Source organism: Sebastes fasciatus, chromosome 16 (assembly GCF_043250625.1).
Source record: "Sebastes fasciatus isolate fSebFas1 chromosome 16, fSebFas1.pri, whole genome shotgun sequence".
In the NCBI taxonomy this organism is placed as follows: domain Eukaryota; kingdom Metazoa; phylum Chordata; class Actinopteri; order Perciformes; family Sebastidae; genus Sebastes; species Sebastes fasciatus.
The window spans coordinates 25197047-25217527 of record NC_133810.1 but is presented as its reverse complement, the minus strand read 5'-3'; the positions used below and the strand labels follow the sequence as shown (position 1 = coordinate 25217527).

Genomic DNA, 20481 nt, shown 5'->3' with positions numbered 1-20481 from the left:
GGGATAAAATGTATTTCAAATATAATATTTGAAATCAATTAAACTGTAATATTATTCGTAATGCTTAGCTAATATGCTATCCCTATTGATATAAGTGAGGTGGAGAAAAATGTCAGACACTCATGTATAACACAATACAGTTCAACAACACACAAGCTACAGCCTCCAAAATTACCATACGGTTTTAACAAAAACATTGTGTAACCTCCATGAAGGTAGAGTTTGTTTATTTATTTATTTATATTATTTTAATTGAAGGTAATTCATTCATTTACAAACATTAAGATTCAAGATTCAAGATTCAAGCCCTTTGTTGTAATTGTGTAGTACAACGAAATTAGATTGTGACAATTCCATAGGTGCTTATGAAAAGATAATACAATAAAAAAAGAGATAGTGCAAGATAAATATAAAAAATATAAAAGATAATACAATATGTATATTGATGAGATGACAGTTTTGCCAGATTATTGCACAAAGTGTCCGTCAGATAATTATTGCACAGCATCATATAATTATTGCACAAAGTGTCCTTTAGATAATTATATAATTATTGCACAGCAACATATAATTATTGCAGAGTGATCAGCATATGTTATTGCACATGTCTGTAACTGTAGATTTACATTGAACGTGTTCAACTCAGACAGAGGAGATGTCAGAGTAAATATAACTTAAATGATATAAAAGAATAACAAAAAATAAAATAAGAGTAGAAAATAATTAAATAAATAATAAGACTTTACTGCGGGGCTGCCATTTGTCTCGAATGTGCTGACACATATTTAAATAAATCTTAAATAATAAATAAATAAATAAAAGCTTATTTTTTAAAATATATATTAATATATATGTTTTCCTCTGCTGCTATTCAATAGTGTACATATATAAATAGGAAATATAACTTACACTACATACAAGATTAACAAAAATAAAACACAGTAGAAAATAAATAAATAAATAATAAGACTTTACTGCAGGGCTGCCATTTGTGTCGAATGTGCTGACACGTATTTAAATAAATCTTATGAAAGAATAAAAGCTTCTTTTTTAAAATATATGTTAATATATGTTTTTCTCTGCTGCTATTCAATAGTGTACATATATAAATAGATGCTTATCTTGTGTTCCTATTATTTCTGTTTTCAACAGGACATTAGAAATGTGACGAATCTGCAGCCGCTCGTCTTTGACTACATTTACCTGCACCAGTGTGTGTCATTGAGAAACATGGCGGCCACCACGGGTGCTACAGACGCTGCTGTCTCGGACCTACCAGGTCCAGCTGCGGCTGCTTCCAGCATGGACGACCCTCCGATCCAGTACAGCACCATTATGGAGCATCTGATCGGGGACAAGAGAGCCATAAAGGAGCTGAGTCCCGGCGTCATGGGAGGGCTGCCGGTGCCGTTTAAAAGCGACGAGCAGAAGATGATCGAGAGAGGAATGGAGAGCTGCGCCTTCAAGTCGGTGCTGGCCTGTGTGGGAGGTCAGTGAGACATATAATACAGAATAATACATATCACAACACATCTGTGTGTGATCCGCCCAGCTTCAGGTAAAAAGACTGGTGTCAGAGCTGCAGGATCAACTGCATACAGGATGTGGAAGGGGACTTGAAGAGGACACTGGGATAAGGAGGACTAGGACACTGGGATAAGAGGGGTTTTAGGTCACAAAACTCTGCAAACATCTGCTCTCTCTCTCTCTGTTTGTCTCGTGTGATAGTAAACTGATTAGCTTAAGGTTTTGTACTGTTAGTCTGACAACGCAAGATAGATTGTTATCCAAGCAATGCACAGGAACAGTACACAACATGTACATGTCAACACAAAATAAATATATCCTTAAAGTTGAATACAAAATATAAAAATTATAGGAATACACTATACATATACCTGACTATTACAACTAGCATAAAAAAAAATCTAAATTATAAACATAGAATAACCCACTATATACATTAGCAGGTGTGCAATAACATACTACATACATTAGCAGGTGTGCAATAACATACTATATACATTAGTAAAGTGTGCAATAACATACTATATACATTAGTAAAGTGTGCAATAACATACTACATACATTAGTAAAGTGTGCAATAACATACTATATACATTAGTAAAGTGTGCAATAACATACTATATACATTAGTAAAGTGTGCAATAACATACTATATACATTAGTAAAGTGTGCAATAACATACTATATATAAATTAGCAAAGTGTGCAATAACATACTATATATACATTAGCAAAGTGTGCAAGTTACAGTGTTTTGTTCTTTAATAAAAATAATTTACTTTTGCAAGCAATTTGAAGACGACACCTCGGGCTTAGGGAATCTGTGTTGATGATTCAGTATTGTACAGATCAATTAATAGATAATAGAAAGTAATTGTCAGTTGCAGCCTTATTATAATGTTTCCTGTACATCACACATGCATGATCAATAAACTTAAGGGCAGTAACATTTTGTCAGATCACTGCAGAATAGCACAACAGCGTGCATCCTTTATTCCTCTCAAGCCTGTGAATATAGTTGTGATTTATTGCGCAGACATTCATGTTGGTGTTTTTTGTTCTCCACAGGGTTCGTCCTCGGAGGAGCTTTTGGCGTTTTCACCGCCGGCATCGATACCAACGTCGGCTTCGACCCCAAAGACCCCCTGAAAACTCCAACGGCGCGAGAAGTCCTCAGAGACATGGGCCAGAGGGGGATGTCGTACGCCAAGAACTTCGCCATCGTGGGCGCCATGTTCTCCTGCACAGAGTGCGTCATAGAATCAGTAGGTCACACCATTTCTCTTCATTATGTGGGGCTGTTGGTGGTGGTGGTGGTGGTGGTGGTGGGGTGACATACTGCTTCATAGACGTGGTTTAAACAAGACTTTCACTGCAATGGGGTAAACAAAACAGTATGACACACTGTGTGAATATGACACTACACGCCACTCGACTGGGATAAGAATCAGAATCAGCTCTAAAGGCTGAGTAAGTGTGTAAAGTGTGAACACATACGAGGAATTTGACTCCGGTATTTTGTTACTCTCAATATACATACACATAAGTAGACATACGGCTAAAAACAAGGACAACAAAGCTGAACAAAAGTAAACAAACTATAAACATTTGACCACGATGTACAGATATATGTATATATATATATATATATCTGTACATCGTGGTCAAATGTTTATAGTTTATGTTCAGCTTTGTGTCCTTGTTTTTAGCCGTATGTCTACTTAGTGTACTCACTGTTCTTTAACATGTCAAGATAATCATTTTAATATCATTTAAATTTAATATTGACATGTTAAAGAACAGTGAGTGGAATTTTCCTGGCACTGAGATTTAGAGATTTAAATCAAATCAAATGAAGTCACATTGAATTATTTTTGAAGTTGCTCTACGATATAACTAAATAGAGCAGAACGTCTGGTAGGAGCTCAAAACAAAGGAATAAAAGAATTAAGAGGATTTCATAATGTCCCTCGTTCTCTGCAGCAAAAGAGAGAAGAGACAAAATAATGTAAATGATGAAGTGTATAATGATTTAAACTCCATCTTAATTACTTAAGTATTACAATTACAACCAATGCTACAAGGCTGGGTCATATTAAAGTACATGATTTTACTAACGTAGCACCCAAAAGACTAAATGCATAATATGTGGTCAAATTATAATATAAACTTAAATAGTTTATCTTTCAGGAAGTGTTCATATCTTTTTTTTGTGTCCAGATTGACTTGAGAGCAGTATTTTATTTTGCTTTCTATGTATTCTTTGGCTCCATAACCTCGTTTCACCAGATCTCTGATGGCACTGTGACAGAAATGATAAAGCAACGACTATTTGAGGATATGCTAATCGTCATATTGTTATTGTAATATCGTTCAATATCCCAGGTAGAATGTTTGAGATGTTTTGGGAACCTCACGGTTGTTCTGCTTCCTCCTCAAAATGGTCTGATAGCGCCCTCTGGTGCAAAAAAACAACAAGAAACAACACTAATCCAAATGAGACAGTTCAGATATGACAGTATGCAAAACATTTTGAAAAAGATATCATACTAAAGATATTTAGCAAAATATTGTATCCATAAAATGATATGGTTTAAAAGACTACCCTCCTTTTATACTTTTAAAGACACTGATTTTAAAACATATTTGACTATGATTGAAAAATTCTAAATTGGCAAAAACGACTAGATTAGATAGACATTTCAAATTTATTCAAATTGTTTAACAGACCCCGATTAATTGTATTCATATATTGTTATTTTTATACTGTGAAATATATTTACATATATATATATATATATATATATATATATATGTATATATATTTTCTGTATTGAACTTTCTAAATAAAATATTGAAAATATATATATATTATATAGCAGTATGCTAACTGGTCATTCTAATTGGAGCCCTTCATTGTTTTTTTCTCCTTTCCGCTCACATTTGTAACTTCTCTCTCGTGTGTGTTTTCTGTTTGCAGCATCGAGGTAAATCCGACTGGAAGAACGCCGTGTACAGCGGCTGTGTGACTGGAGGTGTCATTGGACTTCGTGGTATGTAACCTGCTATATATTTACTTTGTTTTAAAGGGAAGGTAGTAGATTTCTTTGTCCTCACATGTATTGGTTTTTTTTCTGTTTTCGTAGCCGGTGCGAAGGCGGGGGTGCTGGGATGTGGAGGCTTTGCTGCATTCTCCGCTGCCATTGAATATTATCTACGGTGAACCACTAAAGAGCGTCTCTGTGGACTTAATCGATGCACGTCGAGTGGACGAGCCCTGTGAGGAATCCGACTCTCGAACATTACCTGCACGTGGAGGATTGTTGCAAAAACAGAACAGATGTATTTGGTGGAAGTGACAGTTTCCTGTCTGTGTACAGTGGACTGGAAAAGACCAATATGTGTTTTACTTTTACCATGTGGACAGTTTGAGCAAAGCAAGTTCATGTGGAGAATCTCCAGAAACTGAGTAGTGGATATGCTCCTGGGTTTTACAGTATAATGATGAGATGAGTCATGAGTCACAACCACCTCAAATCAGACTCAGATAAACGCTGTTCTAATCGTAGAACATTATGTGTCTACTAAATGAATCCATATTTAATTATTTCTATTAAACATGTTTTTTGTTAACTTTACTTCTTGAAGTTTCCATGTCCATTACAATCAAATCTTGAATTGCTTTTTAATGTCTTGTGTATTTTATTCTAGTCATTTCTTTTTTGTATTATTGTGCGGTGACACAATTAGACACGTTTCATAGAGTGAAAGAGAGTTTACAGAGGAAAGTTGGTTTTGGTTTCCGCCTTGGACCAACAGTCTTTACAGAGCTATATATAAATCCATTTCTCATCAGCACTGAATCTAATAACACACATGTTTAACTATTCAAAATGTGTAATGGTGAATCTCAGGCCATTTTATTTATTTTTAACAAGGTTTTTTGAAATGGAAGATGGTTCATATGAGTAACAGGACATATCAGCCACATGACATCAGTGCTAATGAGAGCATGAGAACATTTAGTACCTTCAAATGGTTTACCAAAACTACCTTTAAAAAAAAAACTAACATGAAATAGCCTAATTTAGGTAACAGGACTGTACGTTGAGATTGATATTCTCAGTCATAGGCTACTTACTATATGATCAAAAATACAGAAACTGGAGTGAGAGAACTTACCGGTCTTCCAGCGTCCTTCAGGAGACTCAAATGATGCTGCTTCCTGTTGATCATGTGACCTGTGTAATGTCCCAAATCTTAAGGGAGGGATGTGTCAGGGTGACAGGAGTTTATTAAGTGTCACCATTAACTAAGTCCATTTACTTAAGTAGTACTGTACTGAAGTACAAATTGGACCCTACTTGTACTTTACTTGAGTATTTCCATCTTATGCAGCTTTATACTTCTACTCTACTACATCTCACAGACAAATATTGTACTTTTTACTCCATTACATTGGTCTGACACCTTTAGTTTTCATAGGCTATCCTTTCTGTCCATGGAGGCATTATACAATATTTGTATGTTCATTAAAACATGTTTAATAGTTTCTGTATTTTCAAGTCAAAGAAGCTAAAAGTGAAACATTTCCATAAAAGTTTCACGGTTCATTTATATTTGTGGAATCATTTTAACTAGTCATTTCAGTGTCTTTCAAACTCAGCTCAGCTAATCATTCATTCATTCATTAATTTATATTCATTTATTTCTTAATCATTCATTCATTTATTTATAACTTTATTTAGATCTAAAGTTTGGACCTCATTGGAGCACAGAGGTAATATTTGTATTTTGATTAAAATTAGTTTTTATGGGTAGTATAAGCTACAGCAAGTTTGTTTTTCTACCCTAAATATTTCAACATATCAGGGAGTTAACTGCACTGATGTACGACACATTTACAGCCAGGAGAGTTAAACTTCCATTGGAGCTCACCTTCAATATGTAGTTAGTAAAACTGACCACCAGGGGGTGCAATATGCAAAGATGTGAAACTTTAGATACCCAAATGTGGTTTAATCTTTCAGGATGAGAAACACTGCTCTGTTTTAGATGATGTAGTGAATGATTTTCTGTGTATCATATAGAAAAAAAACATAAATAGAAGCCGCAACTCTGACACATCCTGCAAGCGGTGTTTTTTTCTTATGTTATTGTTTCCAGAGAGACGGTATCATTGAAACAAGCAGACACAAAGTGAGAGTGTTTTGGTAACTTTTATTTTACTTAAAAAAAAGGGGGGGAAAGTTCACATTGACATTTAGCCTCAATATTACAGTATATTGAAATTCTTCTCAAAGGAAGTAAAATACAACATTTTTTATTTCATTTTAATCTTATATTAAAAATATCAAATAGTACTCATCTAGCAGTGCTTACAGTATTTTTAAGATATGTCGCAGGCTGGATAGCAGAAAGGTCGGCTTTGTACAGAGCAGAGATGGGCGTTTGTTGCCGGTCTTAGAGAGGGGCCTTGCAGAGACAAACTACCTTTGTGTTATCTGGCCTGGTTCCATTGACAAGCTGAACATGCAATGAGGGCAACTACACAAACCAACTCTATAGATTATACCGGTGCAGTAAGACACTTGGAACAGGCTTGCAATGAAACAACAAGAAAGAAAAAGCTAAATGTTCCATTCGTTGTGTTTCCCCCCCCCCCCTAACAACCCTCATGTCACAGAGTGCCCTTTCTCCTCTACTACGTGATCTGAAATTAACTGGCTGATCTTTTTTTTTTTTCAGTACAGCTTACCAACCATGGACATGGTGAATGAGAAAAATCAAGACTAAAAATAACATCACTACCTGAATAAACTTCAAAAAACAGACTCCTTAGAGCATTTCTCTAGTTGCACAGAACTGTACAGGCACACATATTATATATATTTAAAATAAATAGGGCTAATTTGGCGGAGACTCACTGGGGAGGGCGGTTTCTCTCTTGTTTGTCAGCACAGAGAGACGCGTCGCCAGCCATTTATTAAATGGCTTCCCAGCCACTTCTAAACCTCACAAGTTCTCATAGTCCCTTAAACACTCACTCACTCAGTCGCTCGCTCATCCACACCGTTCGCTCACACACCCCCGGCCTCCTCCACCACATGCACAAAGCCAGAAAGACAGAAAAAGGAAAAACAGAATTATTAAACATGTAAAATGCCGTTTCTCTGGAATGCCTCTGATCAGGCCGGTCTCTGAGATCACCACTAGACAACACCACGACACACGGGTGTGTGATCCTGTGCCACCGCGCCAGGCCGTGGCCTCCGTGCCCCCTCCATCTCTCCCACTGCGGTCCCAGAATGCCTTGTCGGTGGGAGGCGGCTCTGCTCTCCTCATATTACAAACAGGACGTGACATGTGACTCACTAGACGACCAGGAAATCTCCCTCACCACCTCCCTAACGTGCTCGGCTCCATCTCTTTTCAGGACTGGGGGTGGGGGTGGTGCAGACAGGAGGGATGTGTATGTGTGTGTGTGTGTGTGGGTGTGTTGGGGGAAGAGGGGGGGACTGTACAGTCGAGATGAGCTGCCTGCTGGGAGGAGAGGTGAGGCAGGAGGACCGAGTGGCAAGGACCAAGATTGGTATGGAGTCTCTCACGCTCTCCTCTCCAGATGGCGCCCTGAAGGGAGGTGGGCGGGGATTAAACGTCAGTGGAATAGTAGAGCGTGTTGCGCTTCAGTTCAGCGAAGGAGATGGGAGGATGCTGCAGGTAATACAGCAGCACCTGGACCTAAGGAGAGAGAGAGAGAGAGAGAACAAGTTGGTTTTATTAGAAATTCCTTTTTATTTCATTTTAAAATTAATTTGTAATATCCTGTTTGTCTGTCTACATTTCAATCTAATGCAACAAATTTCACAGTCTGACACTGTGCGTCATTTATTACTGGCTTCCATTTACCTTTCATGAATGCGTACTGTTATTATTGGTGCATAGTTTTATCTCTAAGGTCACTTGGATCTGCTTTCTCATGACTTTTTTCTCCTCAAACTGATCCATGTGATGTGAAGCAGACAAACATATCTTCCCATACTTTTTTTCTCACTACAGAATAGTTATAAACTGAAAGATTATAACAAGTGGATGTAGTCACTGTGACGTCACCCCATTGGTTTGTGGACTACCGTTTTGAAGCCTCGAGTTCGGAATTTTTGGCTGTTGCCATCTTGGTTTTATGGAACCAGAAGTGACACGAGAGCTAAGTACAACCAAACTCTGAATAAGACATTTTCAGGTGACCAAAATTTTTACAATTAAGTCTTATGAACTGAAAACACACTGTGAAAGCGTTAAAGTTGTAAGGCGAAAACACGGACAACTCCCAGACCGGACAACGCCGTGGTAGTGACCTGTCAATCAAAAGGTAGCCACGCCCTAAAGCATCCCCTGCTTTATGGTCTATTTGACTCTAAATGGGACCATAACTTACTAAATGAACATCATGCTGTATTGAAAAAGACTTGAAACTATAGATTGAGACCATAAACTCATGTTTACAATGTTTACTGAGGTAATAAATCAAGTGAGAAGTGGGCTCATTTTCTCATAGACTTCTATACAATCAGACTTCTTTTTGCAACCAGAGGAGTCGCCCCCTGCTGGCTGTTAGAAAGAATGCAAGTTTAAGGCACTTCAGCATTGGCTTCACTTCTCAGACCTGGAGGTTGCCCACTGCAGGAAACTCATATTTGAACATTGTTCTGGGAAACCAGTTTTATTAAAACAGGTGAATCAGTCTAATGTTCCCTCTGGTACCGCTCCATAAATGTCCCTTCAATCAGTCTCATCAGACGAGCATATGTCTGGAAAATTTAATTTGATTTACTGTTTATTCAATGCTGCTAGCAGCTTAGCAGAAAAACAGTTTCTAGTGAGTAATTTAATTTACAAAATGTATCTTATGAGTGAGTGGACTTGATGGTATTCTCAAAAACAGGTCCAGGGATCTCTTTATTATTGCTAGATGGGTTCTTTTATTAAAACAAGGGTGAATCCATCATATGAGATTATATCCAGGATATGGCGGCGGAAGCATCTTTCTTTGGTGTTTGACATTTTGTATACTCGTGCAATAAACATTTAGAACTTAAAGAAGCTCCAATACAAACACTGAGCTTCACTGTAATGGATGGACGGGGCTTCCTGCATGTGCATGCTGCCCCCATTTATGATGATTTACTCTGGATGTTGTTTATCCTGCCAAAGAAAGACATTTGTGCTCAGGAAACTCATCTCTCAGTGGAGATGAATGGATGGCCCGCAGCCTAAATACAGCTGGGAGAGTAGACCGCAGTGACACGGGTCACTTAGCGACGTGGGAGTAAAATTCATCCGAAAAAAAACATGTGCAGCAACCGAGGAAATCTGCATGTACACACCAGTCTACCATCTACTGCGTACGGTCACAGAGGGACGCCTACTCAGTTTCTATCAAAGGGACGGAGGGCACCAGAGGGTCATTTGAGTATAAACGTACTATGAGTTTTTTTTACACTACATTCATATTCAACAGTCAAAAACCTAAAACTTTGTCTAAACATTAATACAGTTCTGTGAAAGATAAACATGTAGTCACAGTTATTCATTTCAAATCAGTACCAAAGTTGTATGTGAGGCTACCTGCGCCATCACGTCATGTGACCATATGTCAGAGGCAGAGGTGATGTGCTGTGTCTTGGTAATCTCTGCCTCTGAGGGCCTGAGCAGAGTGGGGCCGAACACGGTGGCCAGGTTATGGAGGGACATCTTGTTGATGGGCTCCTTCTCAGCAACCCTGCAGGAACAACACAGCAGCAGACCCGTCAGTCGGGGAGGACGCCGGGGGTTAACACGTGGAAAAACACAGCCAGGGTTCCACGGTACCTCACAGTACACGGCTGGTCTACCGTCTGCTGCCTTGATGGATTAGTTTGTTTGTGTTACTGTGTGACTTTGGTGAATTCGAACTAACGAAAGTCACACAATAACACAAACAAACTAACCGACCGAGGCAGCGGTAGACCAGCAACTCCTGTGTTCTGCGAGGTAAAATTATTGTTTTTCTCAATGGAGTCTGGTTACTTTGGTGAGAGCATAGATAGCGGCTTCAGTTCCTTGTTGGAAAAGGCAAACCGGCAAATATATCCCAAATATAGCATACACATAAACAGATATTGATTTTTTTTTAGGTGGGCCTTTCTTTTAGGTGCTAAAATATGTTTTGCTGCCGGCCCCGTCCACAGCAGTACATTGCTTTGCTGTCTGTTTCTCCAAACTGGGGGCGTGCCGACCGTCATCTACTGTAGGTAATACACCGACTATGGATAAGCACCTCATACAACTCCACTTCAAAACACCGGGACTATCCCTTTAAGACATAAAAACGAAAGATTAAAAAAAAGTCTTTTTTTAATATGCGCTGTGGGACTTTAAGGAACTCGTCCTTTTAACCAAATGAGAAAGAGAGTTTCATACTTCAGGGGCCGATTGCTTGTGTGTGTGTGTGTGTTTACCGTTTGAGGTGCTCCAGCAGAGTGAGGAAGGTCATGAGGTTGGGGTCAGGCAGCGAGCGCAGGAGGTGCATCATGCAGTTCTCCTTGGCTGCCGGGTCTGAGAGCGCTGCGAGGGGAGAGGAAAGAAGATGTCACATCCAATTACGGCGAGACAGCTCTTTAACTTTAGCTCTTATCTCTCCCAGCTGGGCAAACTTGAACTCCCCACTGACGACAAACACACACACTTCCGGGAACTAAAGGTCGCACCTATGCCCTCCATGAACGCGGGGTAGAGTCGGTCGGTGAGCAGAGGCTCCGGCAGCTCCCTGAAGTACAGCTTCAGTGTTCCTGCGATGGCGTTGATGTCCATGTCACTCAGCATCACCAGGATATCTTTGGTATCTACGGGTCACACGCAAACAAAAGAAAACACGCTACATTATTACACAGCTGCTCTCTCCAGGAATGATATAATCTCCCAATAACCCCACATCCAGACGGAGACAGATGCTTACAGTAAAATTACACACAAAAATGAGGTGATACTGGGCTCCGATGCTGACAGACTCTTATGCAACAGAAAACTTGAACACTTGACAGCTGCTGCTCCTCAGCTGTCCTGGCCTCCCTAAGAGCCAGTTCCCACAATTCTCTTCTCCACAGAGTGTTAGAGCAAAGGCCTCACTTACAAAAAAGAACCCTGGGCTGCATCTAAAACTATCTACATATTAGGGCTGTCAAAGTTAACACACAACCTTTATGCACACACTACATTTCTAGAGACAAAGTAAGTAAATGCTTTATGACTGACATGGTATTATAGAATTTGACAGGATAAATCATTAGATGTAGGTCACCAAACTATCAGCTTAGAGGGGAAATTACAATGATTCACTGATGGGATTTCGCTGTTAAGGGGAGACACCTCAGGCTTAAAGCCGTCAATTTTGAGATTTTGCTTCCATGGAAAGTCTTCTTTCAGACTATTGAAAAGAAAACATCCAAAATACAAATTTAGGTGTTTATTTTACTACTTTGTCTTTTTGCGTCTGTAGATTTCTCCTAAATTCACCAAAAGTTAGCATCAGAAAATGCCTCATTTGCATATTTAAACATAACATTTCATTTGTTTTATTGTTACTGTTAATAATTTGTGGGGAAGTTCCATGGTGATGTCTATTAGTTAACATGTTTTACTCTATTCACTTGTAGTGTCTTGCAAAATGTATGAATTTTGCAATACATATTTTAAAAGGCAATTTTCTCAAAATAAGGTTTTTCTCAGACTCCGAGCCAGAAATCTCCACTTCAGTAGCGCTGACATACACCAAAATTCCTAGATTCGTTCCTATCTATATTCTGAAGGTTTTTATTGAGTGGTTTGTTCATATATCATTCATAGCCTCATTTATACAACATTTTATTCCTAAAAACATGGTGGAAATAGATTTTTTATGGCTGTTGTTGACAGTATTTTCTCATTTATGGAGCGATAAAAAAAGATATCCAAAATCCCCTCTGTAAAAACCTTTGACTCTAATATGTCAACATAACGAATTATCCAATATTCAGATTTCTATGCCAATTAGCACATATTTAAAAATGTAAATCCAATTTTATTGTCACACATTGTACAAAGCACAGCACACAGTGAAATTGACCTACTGCATTTAACCCATCCTAGTATATATATATTAGGAGCAGTGGGCAGCTACCACACAGCGCCCGGGGAGCAGTTTTAGTGGGTCGTGCCTTGCTCAAGGGTAGTGCCCAGGAAGAAAACTGGGAACTCTCCGAGCTACCAGTCCACACTCCGTCCGTTCGGGGACTTGAACCGACGACCCTAAGGTTCCCAAGCCAAGTCCCCATGGACTGAGCTACTGCTGCCCAATTAATAAGCCTCATTTGCATATATAAACATAATATTTCAGAAAACTTGTAATACAAAAAAGAATTGTCTTAATGTAAGTAATCAACTGGAGAAGTTTCTTGGTGGTATCTATTAGTTGTTTTTTTTATCCTATTCATCTGTATTGTTGTTTCTGGTTTCTAAAATGTTATCTGTTGGTACTGCACAGTGCTGGTAAACAAATATTGTTAGTTCTCCGGTCAAGATGATAGTGAGAGAGTGAGTGGAGTCTTACTGGTGTCGAATACTGTTTTGAGGGCCTGGATATCGGTGGCCACCCCTGAGATCCTGTAGATTCCCACTTCGTCGATCCCCCTCTTCTCCACTTCCTCAATGCACTGACGGACGATGTAAGGCACCTTGGAGCGCTCGCGCCTGTGGAAGAGAGCGGCAGTTACACATGTGTACAGATTTACCGTTGTGGACATGAAAACAATTCTGGGTCTTTTCGTTGATCCATATCCATGTGACAGGAATTTTGTTTGTTAGCTAATGAATGTGATTAAAGTGGCACAAAGTCTTTATTTCATTTTTATGGAAAATTTATCGTAAGGTAACAATTTGGCCTCGATAACAGGAACACACTTACTTCGTCACCACGTTGATTTTGACTCCAAACACCCCGCTCTGTTTTTTGGACGGCGTTCTCTTCAAGCTGAGGTCCCGACTCGTAAACTTCATGGAGAATTCCACTTTGATCTGACGATGAACAAACAACACAGCTAAAGTAAACTGAGCTGCTCTAAGGAGCCAGAAATGGACGCTGGGACCCTCGTGAACCTTTGCCTTTGTTTTCATTGAGATTTAGAGGTTTTGACACTGAAATTTAATATCCAACATCTTCAAACTAAACATTTGGATTTCATTGTAAACAATACAGCCAAACAGATATTTGTTTTTCTCTTACACTGACTACATTCTTTTTATCAAATATCTGTGTGCACACAAATTTCCATACTTTTGAGAACACCAACACATATCCTAAATCTCACTTTGCCTTCCTGCAGGGATGCAAGAGGACACGGTGTGCCAAACACAGCACATCTCATTACAACATTTACATATATGTCATAATGTCAGCTAGAGTAGAAATAGCTTGTGTCTTACCCCGTTCATCTCTATGACGTCCATGTGCCAGTTCTTGGACTGCACCGTCTGAGGATCCAGCTGAAAGACACAACAGGGACAGAAAGACATTAGGTGATAGGATTTTGACCAAATAAGGGCGACAGTTATTGCCATGGAAAAGTCATATTTCTGCAGGATAACATTATGAGAACAATAAAGAGTTACGACCACATCCAGCACAAAGGAAACGGTTTGCTTAATTAATTCCAAGCCAGCATGATCGTTTGAAAGCGTTTCTGAAAATTTGATAACCAAACACTGGAGGCTTGACATCGAAAAATGTGGCAAAAAAAGAGATAAAACATTCAAAAATCAGTTAAAAAATGCCTATTCTAAACAAACTGGTATGGTTATTAGTGACCAGTTTCCCTTTTTTATTAACCATTAAATCACTGCATACAACAAAGAACAACATTGTTCACACACAACCGACGGCGACCTCTGTTCCTCGACTTAGTTTGCTCAAAAAGAAACACACCACCTGCTTTCTTCAGATTAAAAAGTGCTGTTCCTGCCCGGTTTCGAACCGAGGACCTTTAGCGTGTTAGGCGTACGTGATAACCACTACACTATGGGAACTAGCTGAGCCTTTCAAACACACAACAAATATAAACACAATCTTGAAGCATGCGTTGAACCCTTACTGAAGGAATGTCTATAACCCACAAGCGACTGTGTAAATGTTGGAGTAAGAAAGGCAAAGCTGCAGCTGACACAGTTTAAAGGTGAGGGAAGGCACTTTGAAACTGTGATTAATATTCACTGAGTCCAGAGTTCTATTTTCTAACCAGATCAAGCTGTTGTTGTGGCCTGTGCTGCTTCACAACAGCACAGTCACTAAGTCTACTTTGGGAAAGAAAAACGCCACTTATGTTTACCACATATACCCTCAACAGTCTCTCGGGGGTCCAACGGGGGCTCCAGATCTGCTCAGACGCTTCACCGCAACACATTCTCAAAGTCTGTATCCCACGTCCCATGATGCCCTCTGAGACATGATAGATGGCAGCCTGTTGTTGCTTTAAGTCTCCAGGAGTGCGTGCCCGCTGCGTGAGGCCACAACAAGCTAATGCCTTTTTTATAGGCTGTTTGCGCTACACACAGTTGTGTCATTACAACCCTGCATGGTGATGTGCTCAACTTAGAGGAAAATAATGATTGCTGGGTGAGCACACGGGCAGCACACTTCTCTTATTGTCAGCATTAGGCTGCAGCCATTAAAAGTTCTCAGTGAGAGTATTTCATTACCTCGTAAAAAGGCCATTTGGCATCGGTTTCACGCATTCCTATTATCGTTAAAGCCTGTTTTCCCAGCAGGGTTTGGGTTTGAGACGAGGGACAGGTAATCACTGCAACTGGGTCTTTACACAGCTACTGTCTAGAAGAGAGCTGGGCAAAGATCCAGGACTCGCTGCTGCTCCTGTTACCCCTCCAAGTAGACTCAGTGAAAAAACAACCTATTTCCTTCCTATTACCCTCTGCTAATTTAAAAAAAGAAAAGAAAAGCTGATTAAAAATGAATGCACTGCAGTAGGGTTGTAAAAACAAAGAGGAGCCTTTACAGGCAGTGGTTACACTCATTGACCTGTCTCAAAACTGTATCCTCAACTGGGCTCCTTTTTTATTAAAAATGAGTTGGTTTAAAGGTTTTAAGGGATGACTGCAAACAGTTTGGCTAAGAGGCCTCAACAGAACTTAGTTTATATAAATATTACACTCAGAATTATGAACTAAATGTCAGGAGAAGGGTTGCATGACAAGAGACGGCTTTCTTGGAAATGAATTGTGACTCATCGGTGGATGTGTCCAGTCGGCTGATTTGAACAGAGCGGCAGGAGGATTTAAGGTTTTATCCTGAGTGACAGCTCAGCCAGAGAGGTGACAGGAAGAGGACAGCAGGTAACACAGCGGGGACTAAATGTGACTGCATGCAGCGACGATCTGAAGGTGGACAGTATGGACATAGAAGGAAATGACACAAAGGAATTAAGGGTGTTTTTAAGCCTCACTTTATTTACTGTATTTTGTCCGTAACATTTCCGGGGATCTATTAGCAGAAATGGGATATAATATTCATAATTATGTTTTCATTAGTGTATAATCACCTGAAAGAATCGTGTTTTCGTTGGCTTAGAATGAGCCCTTCATATCTACATAGGGTCAAGCCATGTTGCTCCACCATGTTTCTACAGTAGCCCAGAACGGACAAACCAAACTCTGGCTCTAGAGAGAGCCTTTTGGTGTTTTTACGTTACCTGAAGGCCACCGTAGTTCTGACACGCTTGTGAAACTGCGGTAACGTGAGCCACAGAGTGCAAAACCGTGGTACCGCCAGCCGCCGTCTGACTTCTGTTGCTCCTAAAGTAGTGTTATTATGGTAAACATGGCCTATTAGCGAGGTGAACGGCGCGCAGAGGGGTACTCAGTAACCACACCACTAGAGGCCGCCTACGCACTGTACCTTTAAGGGTGTTTTTAAGGGAAATAAGATACTACAGGACTACTAAGAATATATTTTAAGGCCTCACTTCTACTCACTCTTATTTACTGTAATTATTAAGATTATTTTTGGGGGGCATTTTTTGCCTTTATTAGACAGATGACAGCGTCGAGGCTCAGGCTGTCCTCGACCACAAAAATGAAAGTTGATTATATCGACAGATCTGTAAAACTGAGTTTCTGCACAAAGAATCACACAAAAGCACCACAATTGTGTTTTTAGCAGAGATGTGCTCATAAGTTTCTTGGAAATAAATCATTCAGCATAAAAACTGACTAATCGACTAAAGAAATCCTAGCTGACTAAGACTAAAACGACGATTAGTCAACTAAGAGGAGGCAGCCCTAGTCGAGGCAGACTGGAAACGAGGCGAGAGAGAGAGGGGCATGACATGCAACAAAGATCCCAAGGCCAGAATCAAACCCAGGATGTTGCCAGCTACCAAGGTGCTTCTGTTTACTGTATTTTAAGACCTTTTCAGCCCTTTGAAGGACCCGCATGAATCAAACCAGCAGAGCTTTAATCCCCTTTCATCTCACTCCAGAAAGATGAGAAGTGCAATGACTGATTTCCGTTCATAAGAATGATTGAATGGGATTTCGAACGAGCGTCTCATGTCTTTTTTTAGAGACATCCTCGGCTAATATGTCTCCGATTAGGATCGCCTCCCTCCAGTGGCAAAGCTCTCTTTGTAGGACCGTGAAAACTATCTAAGGATATATGACTGCAGCCCCGGAGCAAAGCACGGAAATACTTCAACCTAGCGGACCGTTGTGTACTCGGATTTGTACGCATTCCAGTTGGGGCACACACTTGAATCTTTTTTCCTTATATAGAATGCAATAAATATATGTGTGTGTGTGGAGGACAGAGCCATTCAACCAGCATGACGCTCTGTTATATGGGAACTCATTGTTCTGTTAGGAGCTCACACTGTACGTGTATGAGTGTGTACCAGGTCTGGGGCTCAGCTGGTCTCTCCACTCTGTGCATGGGCTACTAAACCTGACTCCTGTATGCTCACACACACACACATACATTCTCATGTCATCACTCTTTGGTGTGTTTGAACATCTGATGCAACAGGAGGCATGTGGCTGCCATGTGATGTGGCCCACCTTTAGGCCCTATAGAATACTGATGGTTCCTTTCAGTATCTTTTCCTGCCTCTGGTTCTGTCAGTCAGGCGGAGCAGAATATATCACGACCACGAGTCTTAACTTCAAAAGAAGAAGCAGACAGCCATGAGCCAGGATGTACATACAGCCTGTACCTCGCCCTGACTGATCTACAGGGACAGAACAAAGCAGATAAGATAAGTCATGCTGTTCAGCTGCCACATGGTCTGTCTTTCTTACAGAGAGTGCAGGAAAGCAAGTCGGTTCAGCTCTCTTTATAATGATTCACAGAGAGATATGTGGTGGTTCAGCCTTTTGGGTGAAAAGAATCGTTTGAAAGCGTTTCTGAGAATTTGATAACCAAAACTGGAGGCGTGACATCGAAAATCGGGCATAAAAGAGATCAGTTAAGAAACGCTTATTCTAAACAAACTAGTCACAGATGTGGTTATTTGTGAACAGTTTGCCTTTTTTATTAACCATTAAATCACCTCATACAACAAAGAACAACATTGTTCACACACAACAGACGGCGACCTCCGTTTCTCGACTTATTTTGCTCAAAAAGAAACACACCACCTGCTTTCTTCAGATGAAAAAGTGCTGTCTCAAACCGGGGACCTTTCGCGTGTTAGGCGAACGTGATAACCACTACAATACGGGAACTAGCTGGCTGCTCCCTCCCTCCCCCCTGCTCTTTAAACATAATCCTGCCCTCCTTCTTCGCAGGCATGTGACATGTGAGCCACGCTCCTGTAGCCTCTAGGAGACTGACAGCAGCAACAGACTGACACAGCGGGACGGTCAGAGGTCTGTAGCCCTCTGGAGCTGTTTACATTTAACTACAAAACATACAGGAGACTTCAGGGATGCCATTCAGGACATGCAACAACACTACAGCAGGAAAATAATATATACATCTCCAGGGTCTTGATTTGATAGAAAAAGAGCACATGTATTGCCACGGGGCCATGCAAGAACCGTGCATAAGGTCCCATATGAGCATGTTCGGCCTATGGATGGATCATACCACTGTGGGCCCCTCGGTGGTATGATCCATCCATCAGGATATTAGACACCAAAGCATTCTTTACTGACAAGAAAGTAAAAAATACACACCTGCAATATGTTAACAAAAAAGTGTTTTTATACATTTTGGGATTTCTGTTTGTTCCAACTGGGAGTGATTCGCTAGATTCTACATTTGTAGGGCCGCCCCCTCTTAGTCGACTGTTTTGGTCTTAGTCGACTAAGTATTTATTTGATCAATTAGTCATCTTTTATGCTTTTTCATGCTGAATGACTTATTTCCAAGAAACTTATGAGCACATCTCTGGTAAACACAACATTTAAAGAGGTGCTTTTATGTGATTTTTTGTGGTTAAACTCAGTTTTACAGATTTGTTGATTAAATCAACTAAATGTTTAGTCGAAACAATCGCATGAGTGTTAGACGACTGAGAATTTCTTTGGTCGAGGACAGCCCTATACATTAGTATAAATCCTGCATCTTCATTTTTATCTAGATTTTACAGTCTTTCTAGTTAGAAATTTTTATTTCATATTAGGGCTGCCAATCGATTAAAATATTTAATCGCGATAAATCGCATCGCAAATTAATCGCACATGTTTTATCTGTTCAAAATGTACCTTAAAAGGGAAATCTGTCAAGGATTTAATACTCTTATCAACATGAGAGTGGGCAAATATGCTGCTTTATGCAAATGTATGTATATATGTATTATTGGAAATCAATTAATAACACAAAACAATGACAAATATTGTCCAGAAACCCTCACAGGTACTGCATTTAGCATAAAGAAATATGCTCAAGTCACAACATGGCAAACTGCAGCCCAACAGGCAACAACAGCTGTCAGTGTGTCAGTGTGCTGACTTGACTATGACTTGCCCCAAACTGCATGTGATTATCATAAAGTGGACATATCTGTCTGACGAGACTCGTTTTCATCCACATATCTTGAGGTCAGAGGTCAAGGGACAGTTTTTCCTCGCCAAAAGCGTAACTTTGGAGCGTTATTTAACCTCCTTCATAACAAGCTAGTATTACATGGCTGGTACCAATGAATTTCTTAGGTTTTGTAGTTTCACATGATGCCAGTGTCTTTTCTTTTTCCTTTCTTTAAAACCCGCTACAACCTCAAAATCTCAAGTTGCTTTAATGAGAAATGAGAGCCGTTAAAATGAATTTGTGTTTACGCGTTACTATCTTGTTAACTTTGACCGGCCTAAATCATATGTTACCCAGATTTAATCATTGGGTTGCAGTTAAGTGCGTGGTTTGGATACTTCCTGCACGTGTATGAATATATATTTCTTGAAAAACTAGTGATGATTATGTAAATAGTTCTGAGACAAAAAGTGTGTTCTGAAACAGCAAAAGAAATTGTGCCAACAAGTCAAGTTACTGAAATGATGTTTAAAGCCTTTGATAATAAAATCCCTACACACTTAATTAGCCCATTATTGCTGTGCTGGAGAGTTAATGCATGCTGGCAACGATATTCAAAACACAACTTGATCGTTTGATATGCTAAATTAATGAATTTCTGCTTAATTTGTCCTTTGTGTTTCATCGCCAGTTTTTACATTGCTGCTCTCTGGCTGATTAAATATTCATTCAGCTGCAGAAAGCTTTTTATTAGTCCTTTAATTAGAACGCAGCTCGAACTGCACGGCTCCTTGGTTTTTAGCAGGATTACAGGAAGTGTTTGTGCCATGATTTTCCCCCAGCTAACACATCACGCGGCAGTGTATATTTGCTTCATAGAGTACAAGCTGCATGACTATTTTTAGA

General features: G+C 39.8%; 2 protein-coding genes across 10 annotated transcripts in view; one reads left to right on the top strand and one right to left on the bottom strand.

The window, feature by feature from the left end:
* The first annotated feature begins 1166 nt into the window (after nucleotides 1-1166).
* timm22 (translocase of inner mitochondrial membrane 22 homolog (yeast)) lies at nucleotides 1167-5209 on the top strand. The gene is made up of 4 exons (XM_074611307.1): nucleotides 1167-1489; nucleotides 2595-2791; nucleotides 4507-4579; nucleotides 4673-5209. Exons 1-4 carry the CDS (start codon nucleotides 1231-1233, stop codon nucleotides 4747-4749), a joined length of 606 nt encoding a protein of 201 aa, XP_074467408.1. The 5' UTR covers nucleotides 1167-1230; the 3' UTR covers nucleotides 4750-5209.
* Nucleotides 5210-6726: 1517 nt separating this feature from the next.
* The window catches only part of abr (ABR activator of RhoGEF and GTPase), a 153050-nt gene continuing 139295 nt past the window's right edge, over nucleotides 6727-20481 (bottom strand). For 5 of the 9 annotated variants that reach the window (XM_074611855.1, XM_074611862.1, XM_074611859.1 and 2 more), the window contains 7 exons: nucleotides 14025-14084; nucleotides 13507-13616; nucleotides 13153-13292; nucleotides 11276-11410; nucleotides 11027-11132; nucleotides 10155-10308; nucleotides 6727-8267 (listed from right to left, as the gene is read on the bottom strand). In XM_074611855.1, coding sequence (XP_074467956.1) covers nucleotides 8178-8267; nucleotides 10155-10308; nucleotides 11027-11132; nucleotides 11276-11410; nucleotides 13153-13292; nucleotides 13507-13616; nucleotides 14025-14084 — 795 coding nt within the window. In that variant the 3' untranslated portion in view covers nucleotides 6727-8177. Of the gene's footprint in view, nucleotides 8268-10133; nucleotides 10309-11026; nucleotides 11133-11275; nucleotides 11411-13152; nucleotides 13293-13506; nucleotides 13617-14024; nucleotides 14085-20481 lie in introns of all 9 variants that reach the window. The other 4 variants (XM_074611854.1, XM_074611856.1, XM_074611857.1 and 1 more) reach the window with 2 other exon arrangements.

Excerpts from the sequence above, each read along its gene's own strand:
- timm22 (XM_074611307.1), top strand. The coding sequence starts at position 1,231 with ATGGCGGCCACCACGGGTGCTACAGACGCTGCTGTCTCGGACCTACCA. Across the intron at positions 1,490-2,594 it reads GGTGCTGGCCTGTGTGGGAG|GGTTCGTCCTCGGAGGAGCT; the intron begins GTCAGTGAGACA and ends TGTTCTCCACAG. Across the intron at positions 2,792-4,506 it reads CAGAGTGCGTCATAGAATCA|CATCGAGGTAAATCCGACTG; the intron begins GTAGGTCACACC and ends TTCTGTTTGCAG.